The 26,354-nt window shown below is 52.4% G+C and overlaps 12 protein-coding genes across 12 annotated transcripts; 5 read left to right on the forward strand and 7 right to left on the reverse strand.

Annotated features, from left to right (window-relative positions):
• Positions 1 to 92: 92 nt before the first annotated feature.
• On the reverse strand, positions 93 to 1,872 carry BBA_01752 (tetrahydrofolylpolyglutamate synthase; the record flags this gene model as incomplete). The annotated part of the gene is made up of 4 exons (XM_008596849.1): positions 93 to 531; positions 630 to 1,567; positions 1,625 to 1,756; positions 1,834 to 1,872. 4 exons carry the CDS (start codon positions 1,870 to 1,872, stop codon positions 93 to 95), a joined length of 1,548 nt encoding a protein of 515 aa, XP_008595071.1.
• Positions 1,873 to 2,560: 688 nt separating this feature from the next.
• BBA_01753 (uncharacterized protein) lies at positions 2,561 to 3,676 on the reverse strand (the record flags this gene model as incomplete). Its single annotated transcript, XM_008596850.1, has 2 exons — positions 2,561 to 3,494; positions 3,552 to 3,676. 2 exons carry the CDS (start codon positions 3,674 to 3,676, stop codon positions 2,561 to 2,563), a joined length of 1,059 nt encoding a protein of 352 aa, XP_008595072.1.
• Positions 3,677 to 4,059: 383 nt separating this feature from the next.
• On the reverse strand, positions 4,060 to 5,130 carry BBA_01754 (DUF636 domain-containing protein; the record flags this gene model as incomplete). Its single annotated transcript, XM_008596851.1, has 1 exon — positions 4,060 to 5,130. The coding sequence occupies one exon, from the start codon at positions 5,128 to 5,130 to the stop codon at positions 4,060 to 4,062; it is 1,071 nt and encodes a 356-aa protein (XP_008595073.1).
• Positions 5,131 to 5,619: 489 nt separating this feature from the next.
• Positions 5,620 to 7,413, forward strand: BBA_01755 (uncharacterized protein; the record flags this gene model as incomplete). The annotated part of the gene is made up of 1 exon (XM_008596852.1): positions 5,620 to 7,413. The coding sequence occupies one exon, from the start codon at positions 5,620 to 5,622 to the stop codon at positions 7,411 to 7,413; it is 1,794 nt and encodes a 597-aa protein (XP_008595074.1).
• Positions 7,414 to 8,568: 1,155 nt separating this feature from the next.
• Positions 8,569 to 9,584, reverse strand: BBA_01756 (uncharacterized protein; the record flags this gene model as incomplete). The annotated part of the gene is made up of 2 exons (XM_008596853.1): positions 8,569 to 9,006; positions 9,093 to 9,584. The coding sequence occupies 2 exons, from the start codon at positions 9,582 to 9,584 to the stop codon at positions 8,569 to 8,571; spliced, it is 930 nt and encodes a 309-aa protein (XP_008595075.1).
• A 608-nt stretch (positions 9,585 to 10,192) lies between these two features.
• BBA_01757 (40S ribosomal protein S11) lies at positions 10,193 to 11,373 on the reverse strand (the record flags this gene model as incomplete). The annotated part of the gene is made up of 5 exons (XM_008596854.1): positions 10,193 to 10,261; positions 10,331 to 10,569; positions 10,731 to 10,906; positions 10,980 to 10,998; positions 11,289 to 11,373. The coding sequence occupies 5 exons, from the start codon at positions 11,371 to 11,373 to the stop codon at positions 10,193 to 10,195; spliced, it is 588 nt and encodes a 195-aa protein (XP_008595076.1).
• Positions 11,374 to 11,419: 46 nt separating this feature from the next.
• On the forward strand, positions 11,420 to 15,698 carry BBA_01758 (Spc7 kinetochore protein; the record flags this gene model as incomplete). The annotated part of the gene is made up of 3 exons (XM_008596855.1): positions 11,420 to 11,629; positions 11,678 to 14,993; positions 15,049 to 15,698. 3 exons carry the CDS (start codon positions 11,420 to 11,422, stop codon positions 15,696 to 15,698), a joined length of 4,176 nt encoding a protein of 1,391 aa, XP_008595077.1.
• Positions 15,699 to 17,121: 1,423 nt separating this feature from the next.
• On the forward strand, positions 17,122 to 18,090 carry BBA_01759 (uncharacterized protein; the record flags this gene model as incomplete). Its single annotated transcript, XM_008596856.1, has 1 exon — positions 17,122 to 18,090. One exon carries the CDS (start codon positions 17,122 to 17,124, stop codon positions 18,088 to 18,090), a length of 969 nt encoding a protein of 322 aa, XP_008595078.1.
• A 350-nt stretch (positions 18,091 to 18,440) lies between these two features.
• On the reverse strand, positions 18,441 to 19,875 carry BBA_01760 (uncharacterized protein; the record flags this gene model as incomplete). Its single annotated transcript, XM_008596857.1, has 2 exons — positions 18,441 to 19,258; positions 19,314 to 19,875. The coding sequence occupies 2 exons, from the start codon at positions 19,873 to 19,875 to the stop codon at positions 18,441 to 18,443; spliced, it is 1,380 nt and encodes a 459-aa protein (XP_008595079.1).
• Positions 19,876 to 20,659: 784 nt separating this feature from the next.
• BBA_01761 (phosphoribosylglycinamide formyltransferase) lies at positions 20,660 to 21,340 on the reverse strand (the record flags this gene model as incomplete). The annotated part of the gene is made up of 1 exon (XM_008596858.1): positions 20,660 to 21,340. The coding sequence occupies one exon, from the start codon at positions 21,338 to 21,340 to the stop codon at positions 20,660 to 20,662; it is 681 nt and encodes a 226-aa protein (XP_008595080.1).
• A 514-nt stretch (positions 21,341 to 21,854) lies between these two features.
• BBA_01762 (uncharacterized protein) lies at positions 21,855 to 23,252 on the forward strand (the record flags this gene model as incomplete). The annotated part of the gene is made up of 4 exons (XM_008596859.1): positions 21,855 to 22,139; positions 22,195 to 22,318; positions 22,368 to 22,394; positions 22,789 to 23,252. The coding sequence occupies 4 exons, from the start codon at positions 21,855 to 21,857 to the stop codon at positions 23,250 to 23,252; spliced, it is 900 nt and encodes a 299-aa protein (XP_008595081.1).
• An 896-nt stretch (positions 23,253 to 24,148) lies between these two features.
• BBA_01763 (Casein kinase II, alpha chain (CK II alpha subunit)) lies at positions 24,149 to 25,519 on the forward strand (the record flags this gene model as incomplete). Its single annotated transcript, XM_008596860.1, has 5 exons — positions 24,149 to 24,221; positions 24,288 to 24,329; positions 24,459 to 24,637; positions 24,721 to 24,915; positions 24,980 to 25,519. 5 exons carry the CDS (start codon positions 24,149 to 24,151, stop codon positions 25,517 to 25,519), a joined length of 1,029 nt encoding a protein of 342 aa, XP_008595082.1.
• Between the last annotated feature and the right edge of the window lie 835 nt (positions 25,520 to 26,354).

Genomic DNA, 26,354 nt, shown 5'->3' on the forward strand with positions numbered 1-26,354 from the left:
AATACGCTACAATTTTTTTTTTTTTTATTTCCATCTCCCTTTCTTCCCAAATGTACCTACATCCAACAACATCTTCCATCATCAACAGCCTCCTACAGCGCATCCGCCTGCTCCAAAATCCCCAGCGCGCCGCCGACCAGATGTAGACTGCCCGTAACGTACGCCTGCACCGCGCTCCCCTCGGGCAGGCCCTCGCCGAATCCGCGCGCGCAGTCGAGCGCCTCCTCAATCGTGGGGAGCACGCGCACGTCCGCCCCCGGGTCGAGCCGCGCCCACGCCTCGGCGAAGCGCCGCTGCGCCGTCATGCCCGCAACGTCCGCTGGGTCGACTTGGCGGTTGACAAAGTCGCGCTTGTAGCCCGTCGCGGCGTACGTCACGTTGGTGCAAAAGATGACGTGGTCAAAGGACTGCGCTTCCGTCGAGGCCGGTGACGGCTTCTTGTTCTTGTTGACGGCGGCGTGGATGGAGGCGAGAAAGTCGACGGCTTCGGCGCGGCCTTGCTGGTTGAAGATGAGGACGCGTGGGCCGATGCTAGAAACGTTGGAGCGTTTGTCAGTGTTTGGGAGGCGACTTGGGGGAGTTGTTGCCATGGGGATTTTTTCTTGGGGAGGGGGGATAATCAGACGCACCTCTTTTCCGTTTCGCTGGCAAACCACTTGGCAGATACCTTGAGACTGTCTGCCGTGTGCGCGCCGTCGACATGCCACTTGATCTTGTTCTCGGCCTTGACCTCGCACCGGCCGCGGAAGCTCGTCTTTTCCAAGCCACTGACGAATTCCCGCGGAAGACTCTTTACATCTCTGCCCCTGTCCATCCCGACTCCAAGCTTCTCCAAGGCTGTCTCCGTGAGCGCCACCGCCAGCGAGGCGTTGCGTTTCTGAAACGTCGCCGCCGGCCTGATCCTCACGCCGTCGAGGCGCGGGTCAATAGGCAGCTCCGTCAGCTCAACCCGCTTCTCCTCGGCGCGCGCGCGCAGCACCGCAGCCGCGTCCGGAAACTGCTCGACGGTAAACGCCGGGCTGCCGTTCTTCATGATGCCGGCCTTGTGCCACGCAATCTTGTCGAGGGTATCGCCGAGCACGTAAACGTGGTCGATGCCGAGCGTGCTGATGCCCGTGGCCAGCGGGCGCGGCACGAGGTTGGTCGCGTCAAACTCGCCGCCAACGCCCGTCTCGTAGACGGCCACGTCGACGCCCTCTTGTAGAAAGGCGTGCCAGCTGACGAGCGTGAGATAGCGCCCGTAGATGGGCTTACTGCCGAGCGGCGGCGGCGGCGGGCTATCCTCGTCGTTGTAATCTTCAGGCTGCTGCGGCGTAGACGGCGATTCGAGGCGGTCCCAGACTTCGAAAAAGTACTTGGCGAATAGCGCCTCGGAGATGGGCGCCGAGTTGATGCGGATGCGCTCGCGTACGGCAATGAGGTGCGGCGAGATGAAGAGGCCCGTTTTGGCGGGGACGTTGCCGGCTTGCCGGTACTGGGCGAGGATGGAGTCGACAAAGGCGCATGTGCTGCCCTTGCCTTTGGTGCCTGCCACGTGGATGATGTTGAGGCGGTTTAAATCAGATGTCTGCGAGGGATGTCAGCGAGTCTCGTCAGTTTCCAGAAAAACGACGAGGCGGCGCACCGAGTAGCCTATACGGTTGAGATAGGTGCGCATCTCCCGGATGGAGGAGGCATCGGGCTTGACGCCAGCCTTGCGTCGGGCCTCTATCACTTCAAACGGCGTCTGCAGCGTATTCAGCGCGTCAATCGCATCCTATTGTTGGCGCGCCAAAATTGTCAGTGCATGTACGAGAATTGCCGCGTGTGGACGTGGCCAAAAGTTTCACTCACATTGTAGGATCTGGTGGTGGGGGTGGTAGAGGTCGTCATTGTGCGCAAAGATTGTGGGCGCGAGGCAGATAGGAGCCTTTCTATGAGAGACAGTGGGCGCCTCGATACATTCTGCATCGAAGATGGGCCGATGCTTTGCGCAGGTCTCGGCTGCAGCAGTTGGAATGCGGGTTCGGCAAAAGAGAAGTAGGTTGAAGCTGCCAGCCTGAAATAAGCGCGGCCAGGAACTTTGGTAGCGGGATCGGCACTATCTATAATTGACACTGGAGATTTGAGTCGGATCGGTTAATGGGTCACGACGATGATCATGTCAAAAAAGTAATGAGGCGTTTGAATATGAAGATGTATTATTATGTAAAAATTACAAAGATGAGAATGTTGCAATTTTTGGATCGTTTATTATTAGCGAGTGTTTGAGTATTTGTCCTCTTTTCATCAACCGACAGCGTATTAGCTCAGTGGGCTATTCGATACCTACCCAAGTACCTAACTTTTGAACGGGCCGCATCTATCTTCCTCATTCTCATCCTCATCGTCTTCATCGTCCCCATCTTCATCCATCTCATCGCCTTCTAGCCTTTTTTATCATCAATATCATCAGAGTCGTCATCGTCATCTTCAAGGCTGATTTCTGACACCTGGCCGGCCTCTCAGACTGTCGGGCTTTGGCACTATTCCATCCTCGTTTAATTTGCTCCTTCTTCCCTTACGCCGCCAACTTTGCCATTTATGCGCTGGCACCCACCGTCTGACAATTCTCATTGATGTGGGTTTCGAAATAAGCGTCTGTTATGTCACTTGCCCCGACACCAATCTGTCGTCCGAGCTGGGCTTTGGCTTGAGCCAGCTGCCGCCCGTTTCCGTTTCGTGGGCAGACAGATTGCGGATTGGTGGCCATGAGCTCCAAGTACCTTTGATTCGATTGCAAAAGTTGCAGGCTGAATTGTCCAGCGAACATGGCCGCTCCGCTGCCGTGAGCTGGCAAGACCGTTTGGATGTTATTCTCCCCCAGTATGCTTTGACTGATCTGCAGTTGATTGCTCTGTCGCTGGGTGTTGCTGCTAACAAGAAAGTTGACAGTGCTTTCAAGTTCGTCGCCCATAAGTGCGACTCCGTTTATCATGGCGACTGTCCCCAGCTTCGTGTGGGCTTGGACATTCGTCACATTCATCACGCCGTCCTGCATCTGGAAGGTGAAGGATTGATCGCTCGACAGGGGGACATTTTCGCCTCCCCTGGCCCCCAATTTTTGTACGAGCGAGGATTGTGCCATGACCGGGACTTGCTTCAAACTGTTTGCATTGCGCCCGGCGACATGGTCCCCGTGCTCATGGCTGAGGATGATCATGTCAATGCCCAGTCCTGTTTGCTGCTGCAACTCTTGGTTGCAGCTCTCAGCAAGAACCTTTGCCGTCGACGTGTCAAACATAAAGACCGAGTTCTGGGATGCTTTTATGTAGTAGACCATGACGCCCAGATTGAGGTTTGGATCGAACGCCTCGCCGTTCAAGTTGACGGATCTGGGCTGAATTCCTTGAGGTATCTTGTCGGCATCATCAGAACCACCTGCGTAGCAGCCATATATCTCAGCTCCGACATTTTGAATGCGGCCGAAGAAGATGTTGACTTGATTCTGTTGGTTCTGCCTCCTGAACATGGCACTTGATTGCGAATTAGTTACCTCGCCATAGGTGAATCTGAAATAGTTGGCTACTTACGGCACATATTGAGTTGACCAGTCAAGACTTGGTCCAAGCCGACGAGCATGGAGAGTATCACCGTGTATGCAGGCAGTCGTGCTGCCGATCAAGGCCAATATAGCCTTGGGAATTTCTGATCGCATAATGAACTGGCCGGTGCACCTTTACCTGAGGCGCTGTAAGAAGAGTAAATGAAGTGAGCTGACGGATGAGATGGACGACGAATTATTTAAAGCTTGGATAGAAGCATATGTCGGTGGTCGCAGGCTGACTCTCTCTGGCAAGGTGGTTAGGCCACGACTGTAACAGTCTTGAAACGATATGCGCTACAAGGTCCAGCCGGTTCGCCTTAAGCCGGCGCGCCTCAAGTCAAGCAGGAAAGACTAGTTAAAACGTTCTTTTCACTTTGTTTAAGATCTACAATGGTCTAGACGTGGATTTACAATCCCTAGAGCGGGGAAACTTTGAAACGGTTCGTTTATGCATTCGGCAACTCACGCTCGCGCACTCCTCCCTCCTCTTGGCTTCAAATCTCGTCTGCCAAGATTTCTCCACCATTTCTTTCCATTGTCCATTTTCTCATGCCCTCTACTACGCCTTCAGTCATGTCCTTGTCAAAAGCAAGACCATCGCTCTCAAAGGACAATCGCGTCCGCCAAGTGATCCAGCACTCCGTCATGGCTCCGTCCGGCGCTCTCAGTAATCCTGTCGATATGTCAACCACCGGTACGTGACCATACCGGCGGCTGTGCTGCAGAAAGAAAACTGTCGCGCTGCAGACGGAGCAAAAAGCGCGCGTCACCCCTTCTGAGGAAGCGTACGTTTTGATGGTGCCGAGCATGAGATGCTCGCCCATGGCAGGCTCGATGGCATTGATGGGCACAAAAATCCACGATGCCACAGGCGTTCCGTTGATAAGCCTACAGTCGTCGCAGATGTCGAGTGTGCCGTACCATTTGGTCGGGTCGAGCGGCGACACAAAGCGCTTCGCATAGTTGTGCTCTGCAATCTCCTTGGATGGCCGAGGGATGGTAAAGGACACACCGCCACAATGGCACTGAGCCCGAAGTCTCTCTTGTCCGTCGGAGCCGACTTCAAGCTTGGGTTTGGGGGCCGCTGCGTTGGCTTGGTCATCTTCGGGGTTCCAGGTTCCCAAAGCTTTGCCTTGGATGTGTGTAAGGATACCTGCCAGTCCACAGTCTCCGGCAGACTTGTTGAAGACATGCGAGACAATTTTGACAATATCGTGACCATGTTCTTTGAGGATTGCCGTCGCCAGCGTCCATGTCCCATCATCATTTCCAACAGCGCCGACATGGCAGCCGCACGTCGAGCACGACTTTGGGGTGTAGCCGACACCGGGTATCAGGTACGACGTCAGACCTTTACTGCTTGACGGCGCAATCCAATTTGGCTCGATACCTTGAGCGAGATTGGCGTGCATGTTTGCCAGAGTTCCCGTATTATAGCGGCATATGCTACAATGGCACAGATAGGCCTTGAGGGGAAGGTCTGCGACTGGGATGTCGAGGGCAAAGTGTATGCCACCGCAGAAGCATTTCGCCTCTAGTGTGCGGATTCTTGTTGATTCAGCCATTTTGCAATGAAACTCGCTCCGGTAATTGTGCAGAAGAAGGGGCGAGGAGATAGTAGAAGATTGGCGATTCGATCGACTTATAAGCACCAGCCTTCACCTTAGCCTAGCGACTGGCGGGGAGGCGAGGCGCTTCAGGCGTGGGGGAGCTGAAAATCTTAGCCGTGAACTTTTTGGCTAAAAATGTTAGTCAAATAGAACAGCTTGTCATTAGTTCATCAAAAGGGCGTTTGTGAATTTTGTCGATCCCTGTAGTTAAAAGGGAAGATTTTACATTCTCACCTCGTTTGCTGTGCAAGAGTATTGGGTACTTCGTACCTACAGCGCTGCTTTGCCTGGCTGACAGTGGTGGCAGCGTCTTGTTAGCGGTCCGCTTTTTGCAACTGAAAATCGCCCCCACCAGATTCGGCCAACCAATGAATAATTTTCTTTCTTCTTTTTGAAGCAACGTTCGTCATCTACTTGAGCAATCATTTGTCCCTTTTTCATACCATGGCGGCGGCCTCGCATGCGCCTCCTATCCATGAGACGCTAGCCGATATGGATGACCATCTCGCGCGGCTCAAGGTCAAGGTCCAGGAGCAACGGACCAGCCTGCAGCACTGGCAGACGTGGGACGCCGAGTATGAGGCTCTGAAGGAACAAGTACAAGCCCTTTCCGAGGCTCCGACAGCCGAGGATCTGCAGCGGCTTCGTAAAGACTTTGACGGCGAGCTTCTCGTGGGAAAGGAACTTGATGAAATTTTCGGCCAACAGCAGCGCTCTCGTGACCAAATTATCAACGTCCTGGATCGCCGCATAGATTATGTCAGCCAAAACGTTCGCAGTCTACAGAAGCAATTAGAAAAGACCGAACTCTTGATTCTGGACGCGGAAGCATCCAATGAACAGGGCGCCGTCGACGACAATGGTCCTCCCATCACGGAAATTGTCGAAGAGTTGGATGAAAACGATAATGTACTTTCATATCGCCTGAACCGACCCGGCGAGGTCTTACCCCGAGTCAATGCAGCGCTTGAGAAGGTCGGCATTGATACCGCTTCGCCTGAAGCTTCGTCGTCAAAGCCGCCCCAAGATCATCATGGTGCTAGTGCTGCCAAAAGTCTACCTGTCAGGAAAGTCAAGGAGTCAATACCGCTTCCCTCAGAGTCAGAGCCAGCTCAAGAGGTGACTCCTCCGCTCTCACGAATGGCAAAGCGTGTGGATGGTATCATGAAGACCGCCAAAGAACAAGAGAAAATAAGCAGTCAACCTGCAACTATTCCTGACGACGAGGATTCCGACGATGCAGACCTTCGTCAACAAATGCTGAAATATAGCATGGGTGAGATGGGCGCGATAGTCGCTGAACTCAACCTCGAAGACGACGATGACGACTCTGATGACCTTGACGATGACGAATGGCTAGAAGGCGACGAGATGGATGATGATGAGGACGATGACGATGAGGAAGATAAATACGGCCGTTTCACAGGCCGCATGGTTACTGACAAGTACCAAAGACGAATGCTGGAGCTGGAGACCAGACTAGGCGTCAAGTCTCGCTTCACACAAAAATTGGAGCAAAAGGCCGAAGAAAGGGACTCGGACGATGATGACGGTGAAGGAATCGGCCGCATACGCATTCAATCAAAGTCCACGCCATCACCAGCCTCTTCCTCAGCCGCACCTTCACAATCCATTGTCAAAGAGAGACAATCCACCAAGAATAAGCCCCCCAAAAAGGGTGTCCGCTTCGCCGATGAGCTCGATATCGCCAACGAAGCCGAGCCAAGCCCCGCGCCCACAGCATCCAAGCCGGACACTGAAAAGCCAGTCGAGCCCATGAGCGAGCTCATCGTGGAGCGAAAACCTGCCACCAAGCCCACGACAGCGCCTTCTTCAACACAACGGCCGTCGCGCTTCAAAAAGGCCGCGGCCAGCGCGCAGACGGCACCCAGCAGCATCATTCCCAAGGGTCCCTTTGACGTCCCCGCGTCCCTTCTCTCGCAGCAGCACGAGCAGGAGGAGGAGGAGAGGCTGGTCCCCACCGGTCCAGAGGGCAAGACCATTGCCGACACTCTGGTCGAAAAGGGCAGCGTGTCGCGGCCCGCGGACCCCAGCGAGCTCGACGACACCATGGTGCACATGGGCGTCGCCGAGGAGCACCAGCGGCTGCGCAGCCGCTTTATACGCCGTGATGGCGAGGGCTTCGTCAAGGAAACGGAGAGCCCTGTCCAGCCGCTCGACGGCGGCAGCGGTGAGCGCGTCAGCCGCTTCAAGGCCGCCCGTCTATCTCGGCAATAAAAAACCATTACATATGCATGCATCATGGCGCAGGATATCGTTGTTTTCTTTTATGAGATATAGAAATTTGGGGATAGGCGCAACATGATCATTTTCTCTCTCCTCTATGGAGCATCTCTTTCCGTCCCGACATCTTTTCTGTTGTTCCCTTCTCTGTGAACAAGTTATGCTACATCTTTCAACGGAACGCCCGATACATGCACATGTATCCAAGGGTCTGCAGCATATCTTCTGCTCATCCTCAGGGCCAGTTCCTAGATTAAACTACTACGGGCTCTCTGAGGCCAAGTACCGGATTTCTTTTTCAACTCTCTAAAGGTCTTGGCTATTCGTTTCGTCCGTAACACTCTTCTTCTCTTCTAACACTTTTTTTTTTTTCTAAGAAAAAACTCGGCAGGTGATCCCCAGCGGGCATTCATGTGCAGGGTAAGTGGAACGCGTAGATGTCATCGCTCTTCATGCGGCCATTTTTTTCTCGATGCATGAGTAGACATGACGAGTCTTGTTACAGTACTTTGGTTTTTTTTGCAAGAGAAAAACAATAAAAGTGTTTATCATGTTTGGTATTACAGTCTTCATTTCACGAGCAAAGCCTTCTCGAGTGGCGTTTTTTGCTCCTGCCATTTACGCAATACAGATCCAAATGTTTACGCACCGGTGCGCAATTGCCATGCTTTTATAGGGGTCCTCCCCCTGGATGGAAAAACTAGAAACCGAAACCCCTGAGATTCGTGAATAGAGGAAATCTGCGAAGAGGAATAAATTTTTTTCTTAAAAAAAAAAAAACAAAAACATAAAAGATTTATGCAGAGATTATTAGTCCTGACGGCAAAAAAGTGTGATCCCGCCCGGGCTTGAACCGGGGACCTTCTCGGTGTTAACGAGATGCCATAACCAACTAGACCACGGGATCAGTGGTACTTGTTGAACAACGGTCCCTTAACAGGTACTATAAAGTTCGAGAAAAACAGTCCGCAAAACCCAAAAACTCGTCGGCCATGGGCAAACACACAAGTGCATGTGGTTTCCTTTATGTCAAGCCAATTCATTACGCTGATTGTCATGAGATGTGAATATTGTACATATATGCTGCACCCTCCGCTGAAAACAGGCCATTTTTTGCTTGCAAAGCGTCTTGTCTGCAGCCCACTTCCTCTACTTGCTGCTCTTCCCGCCAGACCAGATCGCCGACAGCGTGTCAGTCAGGGTCCCCTCCCCTGCGGCCTGGCGCCCCTCTCTCTCCCTTTTCTTCGCGTCCATGATCCCCTTGATATGTCTGGCCACATCCTCCTTTGTCTGGTAGTCGGCGCGCAGCGCTGCCTCCTCCGCCTCGCGCTCGTCCTCGGGTAGCTTGGCCAGGGTGTCGCGCCACGTCTTCTCGACCTCCTCGGCGGGCGCGGGCGTCTGCCGCGACGGCCGGGGCACGACGGACTCGAATACTGGTACCGGCCGGCCCTCCTTCTTGGCCTCGGCGACAGCCCGTTCGTGGTCCAACATGCGGTTGAATAGCTTATCGGCGTGCATCTGGATGTCCTCCTCGACCTGCGGGGGGCGGTCAATTACCGAGCCGTATCCGAGCGCGCGCAGAAATCTCTAACAAAAAGACAGAACAAGGAGATTTGGTTAGCTGGATGTTTGCTGAGGCACGGTGCGGGTTTAGCAGCGGGAGCTGTCCATACCGACTGCATGGTGTAGCAGCGCTCAAAGCGTTGCACTTGGTGGCGGCACATTTGTAGTTGGTCGGACCAGCTGCCGTTCTTCATGCAGTTGATCCACTCCTCTTGCTGAACGGCGCAGTTTTCCAGGGCCGCGATGCCAATCGCCTGCTTGCGCTCCTTGTATCCATCCAGAATCTTCACGAGCTTCTCCTGCTCCGTCGTCGTCTCGTCCTCGATTTGCGCCAGCGGCCGGTAATTTTTCCACAGATGCGCGTAGCGGCCATCTTGGTACAAGCTTTCCGAGGGCACGGCTTGCTTTGCGCTGTCAGTCGCCGGCGCGGCGCTGGCTTGCGCCTCTGGAGCTGTCGTGGAGGATGGCACTGAGGGCTGGGCTTTCGGCTTGCTGTACTTGACTGGGGATTCCTTGTCAAGAAACTCGCGGAGCTTGGGATCCAGGTTGCTAATGGGGTCGCTGGAGGCCCCCCCTCCAAATATTGACGGTAGCCAACCCATTGCGAGTGTCGGGGCGGGTTGAAGACTAGGTTGACTACTTAGGTGCTGGAGAAAGTGTCAGCATATATGGGAATCGATAAGGTGCGGATTTTGTCTACACTGTACTTCGCACTGTACTTGCTCATGCGCATCATGCACCGGACATGTCACTTGTTGGATGCTGCGTAAAAAGCCTACAAAAAATACACGTCAAATGCCATTGATTTACAGGATTTTTCTGGAAATCGTCTTAACCTTGCTCAGCGAGCATACTACAGATTGAGTTCTGCTTCCTCTCACCGGCCACTTGGTGCGTCGTTCCAGTAAAGTGCCAAAACCGCATTCACGAACGTCTCAGTATCGCCCAGCAATTGATACAGTTCCAGTCGTTGCAGTTTGTTGCGCGTCACTTGGCCAGGTTCGGGAGATCGGTCCAACCTTCGTGTCGATTCATCGCCCAGTGTCACAGAACATGATCCAATTGCAGTCGTTATTCTTTTGAATTTTTGATTGCATTTGCCGTACAATCGTGTAAAGCAGCTTCCGGTGCCCAACCCTTCAGTAGGAATTTCCCATCCCGCTGTTGTTTATCACGCCAAAAAATGCCACAACATGACCCCAAAACATTTTTAGAACTTGGAGAACTTCTTAACCGACTTGCCGTTACGGGGAAGAACACGCAGAACGTTGAAACGGATCTAACGTAAACATATTAGTACTCGGCATTGCCGCTGCAGGGTCGCTCGAAGATCGTATTGGCAACGTACAGTCTTGCTCAGAGGACGGCACTGGCCGACGGTGACCTGGTCACCCTCCTCAACACGGAAAGCAGGGGAAACGTGAGCGGCGAGGTTCTTGTGACGCTTCTCGTAACGGGAGTACTTGGGGATGAAGTGGAGGTACTCGCGGCGGATGACGACGGTGCGGTGCATCTTGGTGGAAACGACGGTGCCGGTGAGGATACGGCCGCGGATGGAGACGAGACCGGTGAAAGGACACTTCTTGTCTATTGCGCAAGTTAGTACAGCCGCCGGAACAAAACCGATGTTGCATGTCCGTCTCAGCTCCATAATCCCTTGCTGCGCTTCGATTCGTCGCTTTCGTCTTGTTTTGCCGACCGGCGCTCGTCGCGGAAAATGGAGCCGACGTTTCTGTTGTCCCACGTACCGATGTAGCTACCCTCAATGGCAGTCTTGGGGGTACGGAAGCCCAGACCAACATCCTTGTACCATCGGCGTCCGTTCTTGCCAGGTCTGGCGCTCTTGGCCTTGGTCTTGGAGTTGAGGAAGATATGAGGCTGCTTCTGGAAAGCACGCTCCGACTGGACGGTCAACTCGGTCGCCCTGGTGTGGGAAAAAAAGTCAGCAAAACAATGTTGCTGAGATATATGCCGTGCGCTCGTTCGGTAATTCTCACATCTTGAATGATCCTGCTCCTGGGGATTGTCGTTACAAGAGGACGTGTCGTTTGGGGATGGGTGAGGTCAAGGTCGGTAGAATTGCGCTGGATGGAGGAGTAGGGCACTGGCGCACCAATTTTTTGCAACTTTCTTCACAGCTTAGGGCTTGCAAAAATTAGATTGGCCGCCTAGGCGAGCACTATGATTGGTGAATTGCGTGCCGCACGTGACGAAGCGAGGTAGAGGGTCCCCCACGTGACGCTCAATCAGCCATCGAAATCTGGGACCACTCACTTTGCTCACCCCCACCTTCAATCGGTACGTACCTTTGCACCTTTCCAAAGCGGGCCGAAAGTAAACAAACGCGGGTTGGCGCGAAACGTCACTTAGATGCTGGCCGTTCACGCTCATCGTTCAGCGCGTTCGCAACCTAACATCTTGTGTTTACGCCATTAACATGTCTTCACCAGGTGACGCAACGATACCTGCCACAAGACGCGCGAGGAAATCGATTGGTTCACATCATGATATACGCAAAGCTAGGGATAAAGAAAATGCGACTGTTGATATTGCCAGCGAGCTGGCTGCCAGTCGCAAAGCGAGAAGCAAAAGCATAGGGCCGGGTGGCCTGGATAGTTTTAAAGTTGGAACAGCAAATAGGAGAGCAGTATGTGCACATGTTCAGCCGAGACATACCAATACTGACACCTCTCAGTCTATTGCCGCGCCGCGATCAATTCTAAAGCCGCGCATGTCGGCCCTCGTTGAGATACCTTCACTTCAGTCGAAAAAACGAGCATCTAGTGGCGACGATGATACTTCTCGTCGAAGATCTCCACGTAATTCGAGGAGTGGCGACTCTGCTGCATCCAAAATTGCCTTGCGCACCGAAGAAGAGCAGCAAGCAGCGGCCCGTGAACGCCAGGAGCAAGAACGCCGAGATGCTCGCCGCAAGTCACTTGCAAATCGAAGAGTGTCTTTCGCTGCGGAAGCCACACTTCACACCTTTCATGATATAGATATGCCTGACTCGACGGCCTCGACCGACTACACGTCTCGCAGACAATCGAATGCGACAGGTGCTCAATCTCAGGTCAACTCGACTGGGTACGAAGATGATGATAGTGTCGCTTCTGGTCTCTATAGCGACGATTCAGAACCCGCGGATGGCGTGGAAGAAGTGGAGGATGCAGAGGAGGAAGACGAAATGTCAAATAGCGACTCGGACGACGGAACGATGATGACAATTGACACTGAAGAAGTCACTGGAACGACGGTTGCCTCAGATCGCTCGGCGCCATTTGATGATGAGTCCTCAACCCTCGAGGAAGCGCTCAGACTTGCTGCTGAACGGGCAGGTACGCAGCGGCTCGACTCCTCCTCCTACGAGGAGGCAGACGAGGAAGCTGAAGAGGACGAGGAGGAAGAGGTCATCCCATCGTTTGGATGGATCAGAAAAGACACACAGAAACAGAACGGCTCGGCAGCCAGCTCAAGTTCTGCGCCCTCTCGACCCAGCTACTCACTCAACGAAGTTACTCAAGCTGAGATGGAGATGGACATGACCCAAAATATGGGACGAATTATCAAGCCTGACATGTTGAACGAAACCGGTGACGAGGCTGAAATGTCGATGGATGTGACAACAGCCCTTGGAGGCATTCTACATGCACAATCTCCAGAAAGTAGTCCTATTCGAGATGTACCAAATGATACACCACAGCGAGATGAGGCGACAATGGAACTTACGACAGCGCTGGGGGGCATTCGGTTTGCGAGCCACGATGACACGTCGGACGCTTGCGCCGGTGACGAAGAAATGTCCATGGAGTTCACAATGGCAATGGGCGGTATTCTCGGCAACGAGAAGCGCAAAAGTATCGGCATTGCGCGCCGACGGACTCTCGATCAGCTGGAAGCAGCTGACGCAACAATGGACATGACTACCAGCGTTGGTCGGATTCTATCGATTGAAGCTCAACGCGATACCGCAAACAGTTCTCAAAGCGGTGATGATGACGCCACTGCTGATATGGCGCTGACGGGGGCCATGGATATGACTGCGGCTATTGGGGGCACTTTGAATAGTGAAGGACGACGCAGCCTTGGTAGACAAATCATGATGGAAGAAGCGAACAAGCCGAATAGTCCAGAAACTGCAATCTTCAATGCCATTGCGAAACAGCCACCAAGACGAAGATCGTCTCGCAATGCTGGTTCCGAGAGCCCCAGCACCAACAATGGTTTCCCTCCCTTGCGAGGTAAATCACCGAGCCTGGAAGAGCACGCTACACCGCAACATAACAGGAAATCATCTTCCCCGAAAAAGACGCTCGCGTTGCAGCCGGCACGAGAGGCCCTTCAGTCACAAAGTCATAGCTCACCAGTTTCGTCACCTGTGCGAAGGCGATCAAGCAGACTCTCGCCCTCAAAATCCCCGGCCAAGATTCAAGCACCATCGCCAGCCAAGACTTCGAGCAATGCAACCCCCGTGCCCAATCGCAAGCCTGGCTCTCCTAAGAAAAGCCCCGCAAACTTTGCCACCCCCGAAAGTCGCCGTGTATCTGGCGTTGGAGCTGATCGCAATGGCTTAGGGTCACCACGAATTGCTGAGGTCTTTGACCGTCGAAGCTCGATCGGCGACTCTGCAAGCAAGTTTGTACCTGGTAATCGTCTAGTATCATTTGAGGACCCTCAAGCCCTCTCCAAAGAGGTCGATGATGAGCGAATTCGCGAAGAAGAGCGTGAGCGTGCAGTTGCGCGTTCGAGCCGCCGCGGAGAGGACAAGGATGCTACTTTCAACTTGAAGGAGATGATTGACAGCCTAAGTCCTACGCGAAGGCCACTCAAGGGACGCAAAAGTCTACACGTTGGCAGTGCCAAAGGTCTCCTTGGTAAGCGTCCCGCGGAGCTCGACGAGGATGCGGAAGACAACGATGGTGTTAAGCGCCTGCGTGGTCACCAGGGCAGTCCTGTCAAAAACGTTAGACTGCAGAAACCGACCAAGACGGGCGGCATTTCTGGCGATATTTCCGGGTTCCGTGGTAAGATCACTGCACCAGACATGCACCATAGCCTTTCATCACCGCTCAAGGCCACTCAAACGACCACCCCCCGTAAAGAGGCACTACATGAAATGAAAGCAAATCATACTGTGCATGGAACAAATATTCATTCCCCCCAGAAAAGCCGTCCAGAGGAGAATGCTGGCGACCGGATCGATTTACAGGACTTTTTGAACATGATTTCTATTCGCTTCATGGAATTGCAGACGACGAAGCGACGACACACTACTGCCCCTGGAACTCTACAAGACGGTTCCACCGCTAATGGCGAGGATGATATGTCATTGGAACGCTGCGTGGTGGCGAGTGCTTGCACCGTACCAATGCTGGAGCTCTATCAACATTCTTGCCGTGAACTGAAAAAGTACATAGCGGAAGGGCGGCGAATGGTCAAGGAGATTGAGGCTGATACTCTAGAAGACAATCCGCCACTGTTTCAAGAGTATATCACTGCGACGCCAGATGTCAAGGCGTTGATGGATAACCAGTTCAGGAATGTCAAGACGCATGCTCGTCTTTTGAGTAAAGCCATGTGGTATGAATGGAGGAAGAAACTCCAAGAAGGACTCAGAGAGGGACTTGTCAAGATTTCTAGTGACATGGATGGGGACTACCGAGTCCTGCAAGAACAAATGGACATGCTGGAATCGGTGCTACCCGAGCTCACACAAACCTACGAGGGCCTGGTGGAGGAGCGTGAGAATCTGGAGGAGGCTGCAAAAGAACTTGCCGACTGCGATCCTGCGGAGCTCGATTCTGCTCGCGAACAACTCTCTACCTTGGATGCCGATATTGACGCGAAGAAGGAGCTCATTGCCGAATTACGGCTCCAGCTCCGAACTGCTGAAGAGAACAGCGACTCACTGTCAGCAAAGAAGGTCAGCTGCTTAGCCGACATAGCCCTTTCAGAAAAGATCAGGGAAGAATGCCGTGGCTGGAGTAGCGCAGAAGTCAATAGTCTCAAAGGTGAGGGGTAACCCAAGGCTGGCCGCATAGATGTTTGCTAACACGACAGATGTAGGGCGTGTGGACGCACTCGAAAAGCAACTTGGTTGGGCGGTGACGGGGGTCAACGGAACTTCCCTATCTATGGCGTACAAGCGCGAGATTGAGATTGTCTTTGACGTGACATCGTTTCAACCAGGCGGAGCCAATTCGCAGATCGACCTGTGGTACATTGCCGATTGTCGAGAGAAAGACCCTCTTCCTCGGACTGTTGAGAAAGACTTTTTCCTGCAGTGCATTCGGGACTACACCCGAGCACTTCAGCAAAGCGCTACCAAGGTCTCAGAGCTGCTCGGCGTCGTTCAGCAGTCGTGGGACAGAGCGACTAAGGTCTCTTCTCAGATCCGTCGCGTCAATACTACGTTTCCGACGCAAGTTAGGAAGACGTCGGATTCGAGCATCGAGATTGTCACGTCGCTACTAGTAGTACCTTTGCGCACGAGGGTACAAGTGACTCTGGAGCTCCAGAACCGGAACATTACAAAAGGGCTGGATATGGACATGGCCTTGTCAGTGTCAGTCGTTTACGGAGAGCATTTCAACGTGAGCAAGATTGGCGAGTTCTTGACTTCCAAGATTGGCCGGACGATGGGAGCGATGGAGGAAAACTGGAGCGATGTTTTTGTCGAGTTGCATAAGCGGTTGATGGCCCGAGGCCGAAAATAGTAGACTGCAGTCGGGTCAGCGCACTGCTGTGCAAGTATGACGGTGACGAATTCTGGAGTTTTGGGGGCAAAGGACAGGATATTATCTGAGCATGGCGTGGCGCTTTGGTGTTTTTTTGGACATTTTGAGCAGGAGCAAATGGAACTTTTTTTGATCTCTCAGCATATGTAGACCTCCCCTGCAGCCTAATTGTTGCTCGCAACCGAATATACGTTTGAGATGGCGCGGGCAAAGGAAGCGTTGCTCCGCAGGAGCACAAATATGCAAACAATATGTGATACCATCTTTTTCGATACCGCCAATCATCCAAGGCCCAAGCTCCCATTGCAGCACCTATTCACTTGCTCCTACGTCGTACGGACAATGGGGCTGAAAATGCCTGATCATGTCGACAGACCGTTCAACGAAACCCAGGCAGATTATGCATCGAATATGTTCTAGGGCAGCGACAGGTATTAGTCTACTCTACCATGTCAAGTACTATTTCCGTGGCGACACTTCTTATCACGCCGTCGTTCAAGAGTTATCTTGCTCACTGCGCCTTGTTGGCTCGGTCGTACCATGCAGGTGGCCGGCGCAACACAGCAGCGGCCGTGCTGCTTCTCGTACGCGGCGATATTGAAACTATTCGTTTTCCGGTGACACGAAAGATTGGAGAAGTGGGGAGGTGAGAGGAGTCACGAGCCAAGATCGGGCGAGGATCGAGAATTTGTTGGCCTCTACGACAACTATATAAAGGACGGGAGGCCCTTTCAAAGGTTGCCTCGCTTTCCCCGTCTTGATTTTCACAACCCCAAAAAAAAAAAAAAAAAAAAAACAAGTCTCCTGTTTGAAAAATCTCAAGTTCACACAAGAAAATCTTCTTCTTCAAGCAGGCGACTTATCAAACAATATTGATCTGAGCACTCGCATTCAGGCCGACACCCTTCCGATCCCGATGTAGGTAGATGCCACTTACACTGACCGCCACATACACCAAACACACCTTGCCATGTCCCTTTTGCTTCGTCTCTCCTCCCATGAACACACTCGCCGCTTTCTCGCACCGCGGCTTCACTATTCCTGAGCATCGCTTCCTGCCCCAAAACACCATGCCCCGCCGTTGCATCTCGTCGCCCATGGGCGAATGGCTATCCCTCCTTCCTTCAACTTTCTTGATGAGCCTTGTAGTTGACCGCTTCACTAGATTTAGATACAAGGGATCTGCTCTCCCTCTCAAGGACCATCCAGGTTTCTTGAGAGCTTCAAACAAAACTTTCCCTCCTCCGAGCAACGCCAAGTCCGCTTCATCGCGGTTCCCAGCTCCGACCACTTTCGTCAGCGGGCTTCTCAAAGTTTCCCACGGCCAATTACCGTTGGGATTCGACCGTTGAGCGAACGCAGTTGGGCCATCTGGGAAAAGGAGGACAAGCAGCACAGAAAAATGAACCAGACAAGCGGGTTCTACTCTCTGCACGGAGCTGCTGGATGGGCTGAAGCGCCAACGGCATCATCAGGAGGGTTCACAGATGGGAACCCTCGGGCCGTATGGAACAGCCACCACGACGAGGTGGATGCGTACGATGACATCTTCGCATCCACCACAAATCTCATGGAGCAGATGGACCTAAACTCGAGAGGTCCAGAGGCACCCATGACTTCCCAACCGCTGGGGTCTGCCAGCATGCGCTCGCAGCCGCAACAAGACTGGCCGGCGACAACTCAGCGGGGGAGACCAGGATGGGTGACGGACCGAAAAGGGGTCCGTCATCAACGACGACAGCAGCAGCGGCCTGCGGCGGCGGCTCAGAGACACGGCGTCCGCAAGTCGCCGTCGCAGAGTCAGCGCACGTCGTATGGGCACAGCCAGCTGGGGCTGTACTTGGGACGGATCGAAGAGTGGCTCGATCCGGTGCGGGGGCTCGCGGGGAACATCCCCGCGAGCGGAGGCTGCGGCCTGCAGGTGGCTACCTGTTGGGAGGCCGGCAGCATCACTAACATGAAGCAGGGGGCCGTCGTCGCTGCTGGCGACGACTTGATGGCCTGGGAGGAGGTGCAGGAGGAGCACATGGACGACTCCGCTGACGCCGCCGCCGCCGCCGCCGCCATGCTCTGCTCGGACAACACAGACCCACCGTTCGGCTCAGAGCCGCTGGTCAAAAAAGCCCGGACCTGGACCGAGCTTGCCTGGGCGCCGCTCAAGGACGGCACGCTGGCCTGGCAAGACCCATGGGCCTGGTTCTTCGACGAGCTGGATCCGAGCAGCCGAGGCAACCTGACCGAGCCTCCGCTCGAGTGGTTGCCGATGCACGACGGCAGCCACGCTTGGCAGGACCCGTTGCAGTGGCGTCGAGAACTGTTCCCGGAGAGCATCCCAGCCCAGTACGATGATGATGATGATGACTTCTACTGAGGCGATCCGGGGCCAGGCTGGGACGACGGTGTCTGGGCGAGCCCCAGAGCCACCCCGCGGCAATAAAAGAAAGAACTACCAGCGGCTGACTGGTAAACGGTTTCTGGCGCGGGCTGGCCGCTGGCGCTGCGGAGGTCCATTGTGACAGGGAAAGTGAAAGAGTAGAAAATGTGTTTTTTCTTGTGTGTTTGGATTTTTCTGCTTGGATATGTTTGGAGTTAACGGAAGATACCCAGGGTGAATGAATTGAATGGACTTTGTCGTCATGCTTATTTGTATTTGTTCCTGCGTCCCGTTTCTCAGGGTCATTAGATTATTCTTCAGTTAGTAGCGGTAGCAGTCATATATACCTATCTACTTTTGACTTTCATCCATCCTTTGGACTCTGTTTTTGGTGTTTCGGGCTCGACAGCAGAGGCCTCTTTGGCATGGTCGAATCCCGCAGCATCGTCTATTTTCCAAGCGTCGTCATCCAAGAGCTCCCAGTCAGGCGCTGATGTCTCACCCAAAATTTTCTTCTTCAGCTTATCCGCAAGCTTCATTGGACCGGGCAATCTGAAAGTCCTGACCAATTCGGTGCCATCAGCCCCGCCAAGGGCGTAAAATGTTGTTCCATGGGAGTAGCGACCTATCCAACTCGGAGCGGCCTCTTCTTTATTTGTGACGGGCTTATTATCGTCCTTTGCTGTATTTGCGAGCTGCGGACCTCGAAAACATGAACTGGCAAAGAGACTGTGGAGATTTTTGCCCATGTTACAAACATCGTCAAATGAGGCCTTGTCGCCTATTGATACGCCTTGGGAACAACAAAGCCAAGCAATATCGTAAGCTAATAAAGTGACACCTTCGAGAAAGAAGGAAAAGGCGGCAGAGTTCTCCTTTGCGAGTTGACGCAATGGCTTGTCAATGTACAGTGGTCGTGGTGTTGGAAAATGTCCAGAGTCTGTTGATTGTGGCTCCTGAAGAATTGTGGTAGTACCCGGCGTCCCTGGAAATTGGACACGCCCATGATTATATGAACCTGTAAGATTGAATATGGTCGGCCGCGGGTAGTCGCGATGAGGCAGCGTAATTTCGGCTGGTAGGCGCACAGCGAGATAATGAGCGATGAGCATTAAAATGTGAGATGTATGGGCAAGTGAAGAAGACATGGCTTCTGGTGCTTGAGCTACGCTTCAATCAGTACGACGTATGGGATAGCATGATTATCGCAGATGACTTACATTCCATGTCTCTGAGGTCTATAACTGGAAGTTTGCCGAGCAAGTATTCGTAACGGCCAGAGCTACCTTTTCGTGTTCTCTTCAGACCGTAGAGCTTGATAGCCTCCCTACATAAGAAGGAACGCGTGCTAGCCATGTCCTCTGCAGTCTGAGACCAGCGGAAATTGAACATTTGCGTCGACTTCTCCACGTCGCGCTGGTCCTTGAGGCGGCGATCGGCGACACCCTGAGAAGCGGCGGCAAGCTGCGACCGGCGGGCAGAAATGACAGCTTTCCTGTGCCGTATTTCCTCTTTTGCCTCTCGAATCTCTCGTCGAAGTCTGTCCGATGAGTCCAGGATTTGCCTGGTTCCGTCATCGGCCAAAATTTGAGCAGCTGTAGCCGTATCGACGGCCTTCGCGCCATCTATTAGGGTGTTTATTTGACTGCAGAGACTTTGATTTTCGACAAGAAGCTGCAAGTTTTTGATGCGACTGCTGTAGATGCGGTTTCTCGCGTCCACTGGACAAAGAAACGGGAGCTTCTGAGCATCATGCCCGCGCAGGCAGACGTCGCAACTCATAACGGCGGTGGCGGTTGTTGCTGGCCAGGCTATTGGTGATGGGATGCGGGGCCGGTGATTTATGCTGCATCACTGGGGCGGCTGTTTGCGATAGCTAAAGTAATTGAGGAAGGTGTTTGAGGGTATATAAGAAGAAGAGGAAGGAGAACTGGTGAGGCGAGATGAAAGCGGCAGATGATGGCTCGTTTGAATGTGCCTAGGTATCATGTCACGCGGACGGTAGACACGGGTTAGACTGCGGCCCTGGCTGGATTCGAACCAACGACCTTACGTAGATGGACTCCACAGAGGCTGCCTGCGACGGTCAACCACTCCGCCCAGGGCCAATTCATTTTTTATGCTTTCATCTTTGTTTTTCCCAGGATTCTGCTTTTTTTCATTTGCATTTTGGTTGGCTGATCTCGTCCCATAGATTCGCAACGATATGCGTAGTCAATCGCATTCTATCCTGGATGTTGATGGTTGCCTTCAGTCTTTCCGCTGCCCTTGAACGGAAGCTTTTTACGCGCGTGCATTCTGTTAGTCACGTTACATCAGACAGGCATAACTGATACGCTGCCATGGCTGACAGAGTGCTCTTTTGCGCTCATTCGAATCCTTCATGCTTATTTAGCAGAACCAAGTTCGTTTTAACGCTTTCATAAGATGCTTCCTATTTTAGCAAGACTCGAAACCTTAAGTCGCTATTCGATCTAAGATAGTCCCCAGCATAAAAAAAAAAATACGGTGTTGCCCATCGTTTATAGTTGAAACAGTGTACTTCATTTTAATGAGCTTAAATATATCATGTCCGACTCGCGATAATCTCTTTAGCGACTTTGGCTGTCGCATTAACAATGAGCGCATGCTCGTGCCCGTGAATCTTTTCCTTGAGCGCCTCTAGATCCTCGCCCTCCCACGGAATTTCCTGTACGAGGATGGGCGCGCCGCGGTCGACCTCAGCAATAACGTAGTGCGCCATGATTCCCGTGCGGGTGAGGGTACCGGCCTGAAAGGCGGCAAAGGCACGCTCGATGGCGTTGGCGCCGTCGAATTCGCCGGGCATGGCGGGGTGTAGGTTGATGATGCGAATGCCGGCCCTGTCAATGGGATCCAGAAAGGCTGGCGAAAAGACGTACATCCAGCCAGCAAGCACAATCAGCTCCGGGCGCTGGTCCTGGGGCGCTGATAGGATTTTGGCCGCAAGAGCGGCGTCGTACTTTTGACGGGCTTTTGTGATCTTGGCCTCGTCCGTCTCCCCCTTTTCCTGAAAGCCGTTACTGATCAGGTTGAAGTACTGCCAAGGGATGCCGGCCTTGTCGGCACGCGCCGTAGCATATGCAGTCTTGCGGTTGGTGATGAGCCCAATGATGCGACTTTGTGGCAGGGAACCGCTGGCTATGCCGTCAATAAGAGCCTGAAAGTTGGAGCCGAAGCCCGATGCCATGACTGTAATGCGGCATGGTGAGACTTGTGACTCTACCATCTTGCAAACTTTTCTCTCTGAAACAAAATCAAAGCTGATGGTTGTAGTTGAATGTAAGGCAGCACAAACGTTGACAAAAAACATCGCCGTCCCACATAAACTTGAGTTGGTTGGCCGCCTGGCGAACCGCCAGTGACTGTGGGTCTGACTCCAGCGTCAGAGAGGGCGAATTACAGCAGACACAGCGCTGGATTTAGCAGTCGAGCCCGCTAAAAACCAGGTACTTGAACTCCACGATGCCGCGCCTACAGGGCGTCGATGCACTGTATCTGTTACAGTGACTTGCGCAAACCACCTGTGTAGGTAGGTCTATTCGTAGTTGACTGGCGAGCTAATACCTGGGGAATTATTAGACAGACAAGGAAGGAAGCTTCGCGTCGCCACTTGGCGCCTCGTCCCTCCCAAGAAGACATCCTTTCAACTTATGTGCAATTCGACCGTCATCTCCAGCTTTTTAACCCAAGCTGTTACCTCCGAATAGTCCACTTTTGGATTTGATTCATCATTCTACATCATGGCAACGCCGCCAAGTGAACCAAATGGCGTCCTAGACCATCTCTCAGACAATGACCATGTCCCAGCCATCAATGGCCACATAGATGAAAAACAAGACCTGCCCTCTCGGAGCCAATCTCCAGAGTCACCACAGCACCAACTTCCGGATCCGCCATCGCCAGGAGCCCTAGAGGAACTACAACCTTTCGACTGGGAAGCATTTGAGTCACGATATGAAGCTGCCCTAGTCAAGGCCAGCGAAGAAGAAACGGCCATCCTGAAAGAAGCAGAGTCCCTATCCAAGGTATGTGAACAATGGAAAGCTAGTACGGACGAGTTTCATGTTAACCCCTCACCAGTACTTCCAAGTCTGGGCTACTGCGGCATCTTCCCATGACGATGCCCGATCCGTGAAACGTTTACAGACTAGGCAGCGCTTTGTCAACTTGGCCGAGGAGAAGCTTTCGCAGAAGCAAAAACATTGTTCGTATTCAAGGCAATTGATGGTATGCTACTGCTGACTTTTTGGTAGATGTTGAAGTCGTTCGAGCATTCGAGAGTGCGTTGGCGCTGCTAAAGTCGAGCTGAAATCGGCCCTGGAAACAACGAGTTGCTTCTTTATTCCTGCTAATTAACTGAAAACATGACTGGCGAATGCTCGAAGATTTGAACAAATCATCCTCGACATTAATTTTACCGATTTTATACTGACACCGCTGCCTGGACGGTCGTCGCGTCGCGTCAAATCTTCAAAGTGGGGCACGTGACAGCTCTTCGGTGCCTGGTTCTTCTCTTCTCCTAGCCCTCCGTCCGTCTTGTTGACCCTTTACAACCACGGCTGTGCGCGGGCGCGAGAATGCCAGATCACAATACGCAGGGAATCCAAACATTCAAAGTACCAACTATTCTACCTGTATGATCACGCCCCTATCTTTTCTTTAGAGATTTGCAAGCTAACTTTCACAAGAATGAGCTGGCCGCATTTCACGATGCCCACTTCTCCAGCGCAGAAGTGAACAAGTTTCAGCAGGGATTTTTTTGGCCGAACCCGGAGGTCATCAGTAACTATGGCAAGACGGAAGAGTATTGGGAAGAAGAGGATGATTTGGGCTACTATGATGATGGCGTGAAACGAACATTGACAGACGAACAAATTGCAATTTTTCGTCATTCGGAAATTCGAGAGCTTGAACGCACCAAGGAAAAAGCATCGAAGCAGCCGCACTCGGAAAATTCTGCTGAAGAGCTGGACACGAGCAGAGGCCAGACTGACGGGAAAACCGCCAACAAGCCACGGGACGGCAAGAAATGCAAGAGGAGAAGGACCAAGCAAGCCAAGCGAGAACCGAAACCTGATCTGCGGAAACGAACATGGGATGTTGTGGAAGCTGGACTTGACTCTCTTGATTATGATTAATGAAACGAATTGGCGTTAACGAATACCCACGGAGCTACAAGGTAAGATGATTCTCTGTTTTTTGACTTGTTGACTTGCTTTGAACGGCGTATGATGAAAACCTTTGTATCGTCATCCTTAGTCAGATTAGTGTCAAAGGCTTAGGAACCATGGCTGTTGTCATTGGCGAGGCTCGAGGATGCTAAGAGGACGAGACATTAATCTTCTCTCTGACGCCAGAGAAATGTTTAATTTTGTTGGAACAGCCGAGGAAAGAAAGCGTGCTAATGTGGTCGTTGAACCTATAGGATGGTCTGGCTGTTTTTTTTATATGGGATTCTCGGCATGGCTGAAGATTGAGATGGGTGAAGGAATGTTGTACTCGAATGCAGAGTGTTTAACTTGAAGCAGGCGTAGGCCTGACAATTGATTATTTCATTATTACTTTTAATTACAATCTGGATTTCTCCTTCCTGCTTGTAGAGGAGAAGGCTGATGACGTGCTCCAATGACAGCTGCTGCGAACCACTGGTGGTGCTGGCTGCCCGCATGTGCCTCTGTCGGGTCCCGCCCGCCTCTTGGCTCCTTGGACCCCTCTAAATACGTAGGTACTCAGCGTCCAATACCCGTTGCAGCCTACCTAAGTAGGTAGGTACCTACCTTATTAATTAGTTACTCCGTACCAAGCCTGCTTCTTCATCCCACCACCACCACCTTGGCTGATCCTGATTTTGCCCGCGCCCAGTCCCCGACCATCCTCCAGCGTCAAACACACCTGGTGCCGTTGGCCAAATCACAGCCTCGCCATCCCACCACTGCTCCTCCTACCCATCGTCGCTTGCTCGTGCCATTGCGATCTTCATCAGTTATTTTTCTTTCATCGCGTCGCGCCGCCTGTGCCGTCTCCCTCGCCCAACATGGCGCGCGTCTACGCAGATGTCAACTCGAACATGCCCCGCAGCTACTGGGACTACGACAGCGTTAATATCAGTACGTTGCACCGTCATCTGCTTCCATCCTGGCGTTACTCAGCTCTTGTGCTAACTCAGATCCCAGGTTGGGGCGTTTTGGAAAACTACGAGGTCGTTCGCAAAATTGGTACGCTGCGATGCACCCCCGCCCACCAGCTCGCCAAATAATGGCAGAAAATAAAACCCGCGTGAACTGGGCCGACATGCAAAATTCTGATGCCATGTCCTTGTTAACATTTTCTTCTTCTGATTCTAGGCCGCGGAAAGTACTCGGAAGTTTTCGAGGGTATCAACACTATCAACTACCAGAAATGCGTCATCAAAGTCTTGAAGCCCGTTAAGAAGAAGAAGATCAAGCGGGAGATCAAAATTCTGCAGAACCTCGCCGGCGGCCCCAACGTCGTCGCGTTGCTTGATGTTGTTCGCGACTCTCAGGTGAGCCTACGTACTACGCGGCATTCTACTCGCCGATTACTATCTTTACGTTACAAGGCTAATCAGGCCACTACTGTTACCAGAGCAAAACGCCCTCCCTCATCTTCGAATATGTCAACAATACCGACTTCCGCAACCTGTACCCCAAATTTAACGATCTCGATGTCCGCTACTACATTCTTGAGCTCCTCGTAGCCCTGGACTTTTGCCACAGCAAAGGCATCATGCACCGTGACGTGAAGCCGCACAATGTCATGATTGATCATGAGAACCGCAAGGTACGCTACCTAGTAACCTCACTCTTGAACCCGCACTCCATCTTTTACTGACTCATTTTTCAAGCTCCGTCTCATCGATTGGGGTCTGGCCGAATTTTACCACCCTGCTACAGAGTACAACGTCCGAGTCGCATCCCGTTACTTTAAGGGTCCCGAACTGCTCGTCGACTTCCAGGAATACGACTACAGTCTTGACATGTGGAGCCTCGGCGCCATGTTTGCGTCCATGATCTTCCGCAAAGAGCCGTTTTTTCACGGGCAGAGCAACACCGACCAGCTTGTCAAGATTGCCAAGGTTCTTGGCACCGATGAGCTCTTTGAGTACCTCGACAAATATGAGATTGAGCTCGATGCACAATACGACGATATACTCGGCCGCTTTCAAAAGAAGCCTTGGCACAGTTTCGTCACGTCGGAGAACCAGCGCTTCGTGTCCAACGAGGCCATTGATTTCCTCGACAAGCTGCTGCGCTACGACCACCAAGAGCGCCTCACCGCAAAGGAGGCACAAGGCCACGCCTACTTTGACCCTGTCCGCGATCCCGAGATTTTCAAGCACAACCTCGCCAACGCCAGCACTGGTGGGCCGTACAAGACCGCTTGAGCAACGCGCGTTGATTACACCTGTTCGACTAGCCGACGGCATTCGCTGGAGCGTTGGCTGCCTACTTGAATGGAGAGGCGTACCCTGCCTTTATACAGCCGTAGGCGAAGACAGACAGATCATTCCGCTATCCACGATACCTCTAAGGACTTTCCTCTAAGGACCTGATGCGGATGGAACCTAGAGGCACACGGCTCGTTCTTCATACTATAAGCACACGAGTACATCACAAAAAGAAAACACTAAACTCGAGAAACATGCACGTCAGCGCGTGTATGACGGACGAAAAGGCAACGAAAAGACAAACGGCTAATCACTGGAGTCACTGGCGCATACTGAATCACAATTCTAGAACGAATAGCTAAGAAAGGGGGGATGATTGACAGCTCAGGTAGAAGCCCGCTCGGACAGTAGTATTATGACGGTACGCTCGCCGCGCTCGTCTACATAAGCAAGAACTTGTCTGGTTTTGAGTTTCTTGGGTTCGATTCTCGGCGTTGCAGGAATCAGGGAATCATGGCCGACACAGCCATCTTACACTTTTTTTGAGCATTGCGGAGGAATACAACAAAGCAGCGGAAACCAGTCTTGGATGATTAAGCCTCATCCTTTTTTTATTTGTGTGTAATGTTATCCTTTCAAATGCATGGAGAGACGGCTTTGGTGTTCATTTGCTTTGCTTTATTTGGTTTCTGTTTTGCTGTCTGGTTTGTGCCTTGTTTTTCCTTGGTTTTCTTTCTACCAGTCCAGTGTCTTGGTTCTTGTTTGCTTATCAGCTCCTTTCTTTTTAGGCCATGATTTCCTCCTAACGACAGCGAAAGTTTCAATAAAAAAA

This window comes from Beauveria bassiana, assembly GCF_000280675.1.
Source record: "Beauveria bassiana ARSEF 2860 unplaced genomic scaffold BBA_S00003, whole genome shotgun sequence".
Classification (NCBI taxonomy): Eukaryota; Fungi; Ascomycota; class Sordariomycetes; order Hypocreales; family Cordycipitaceae; genus Beauveria; species Beauveria bassiana.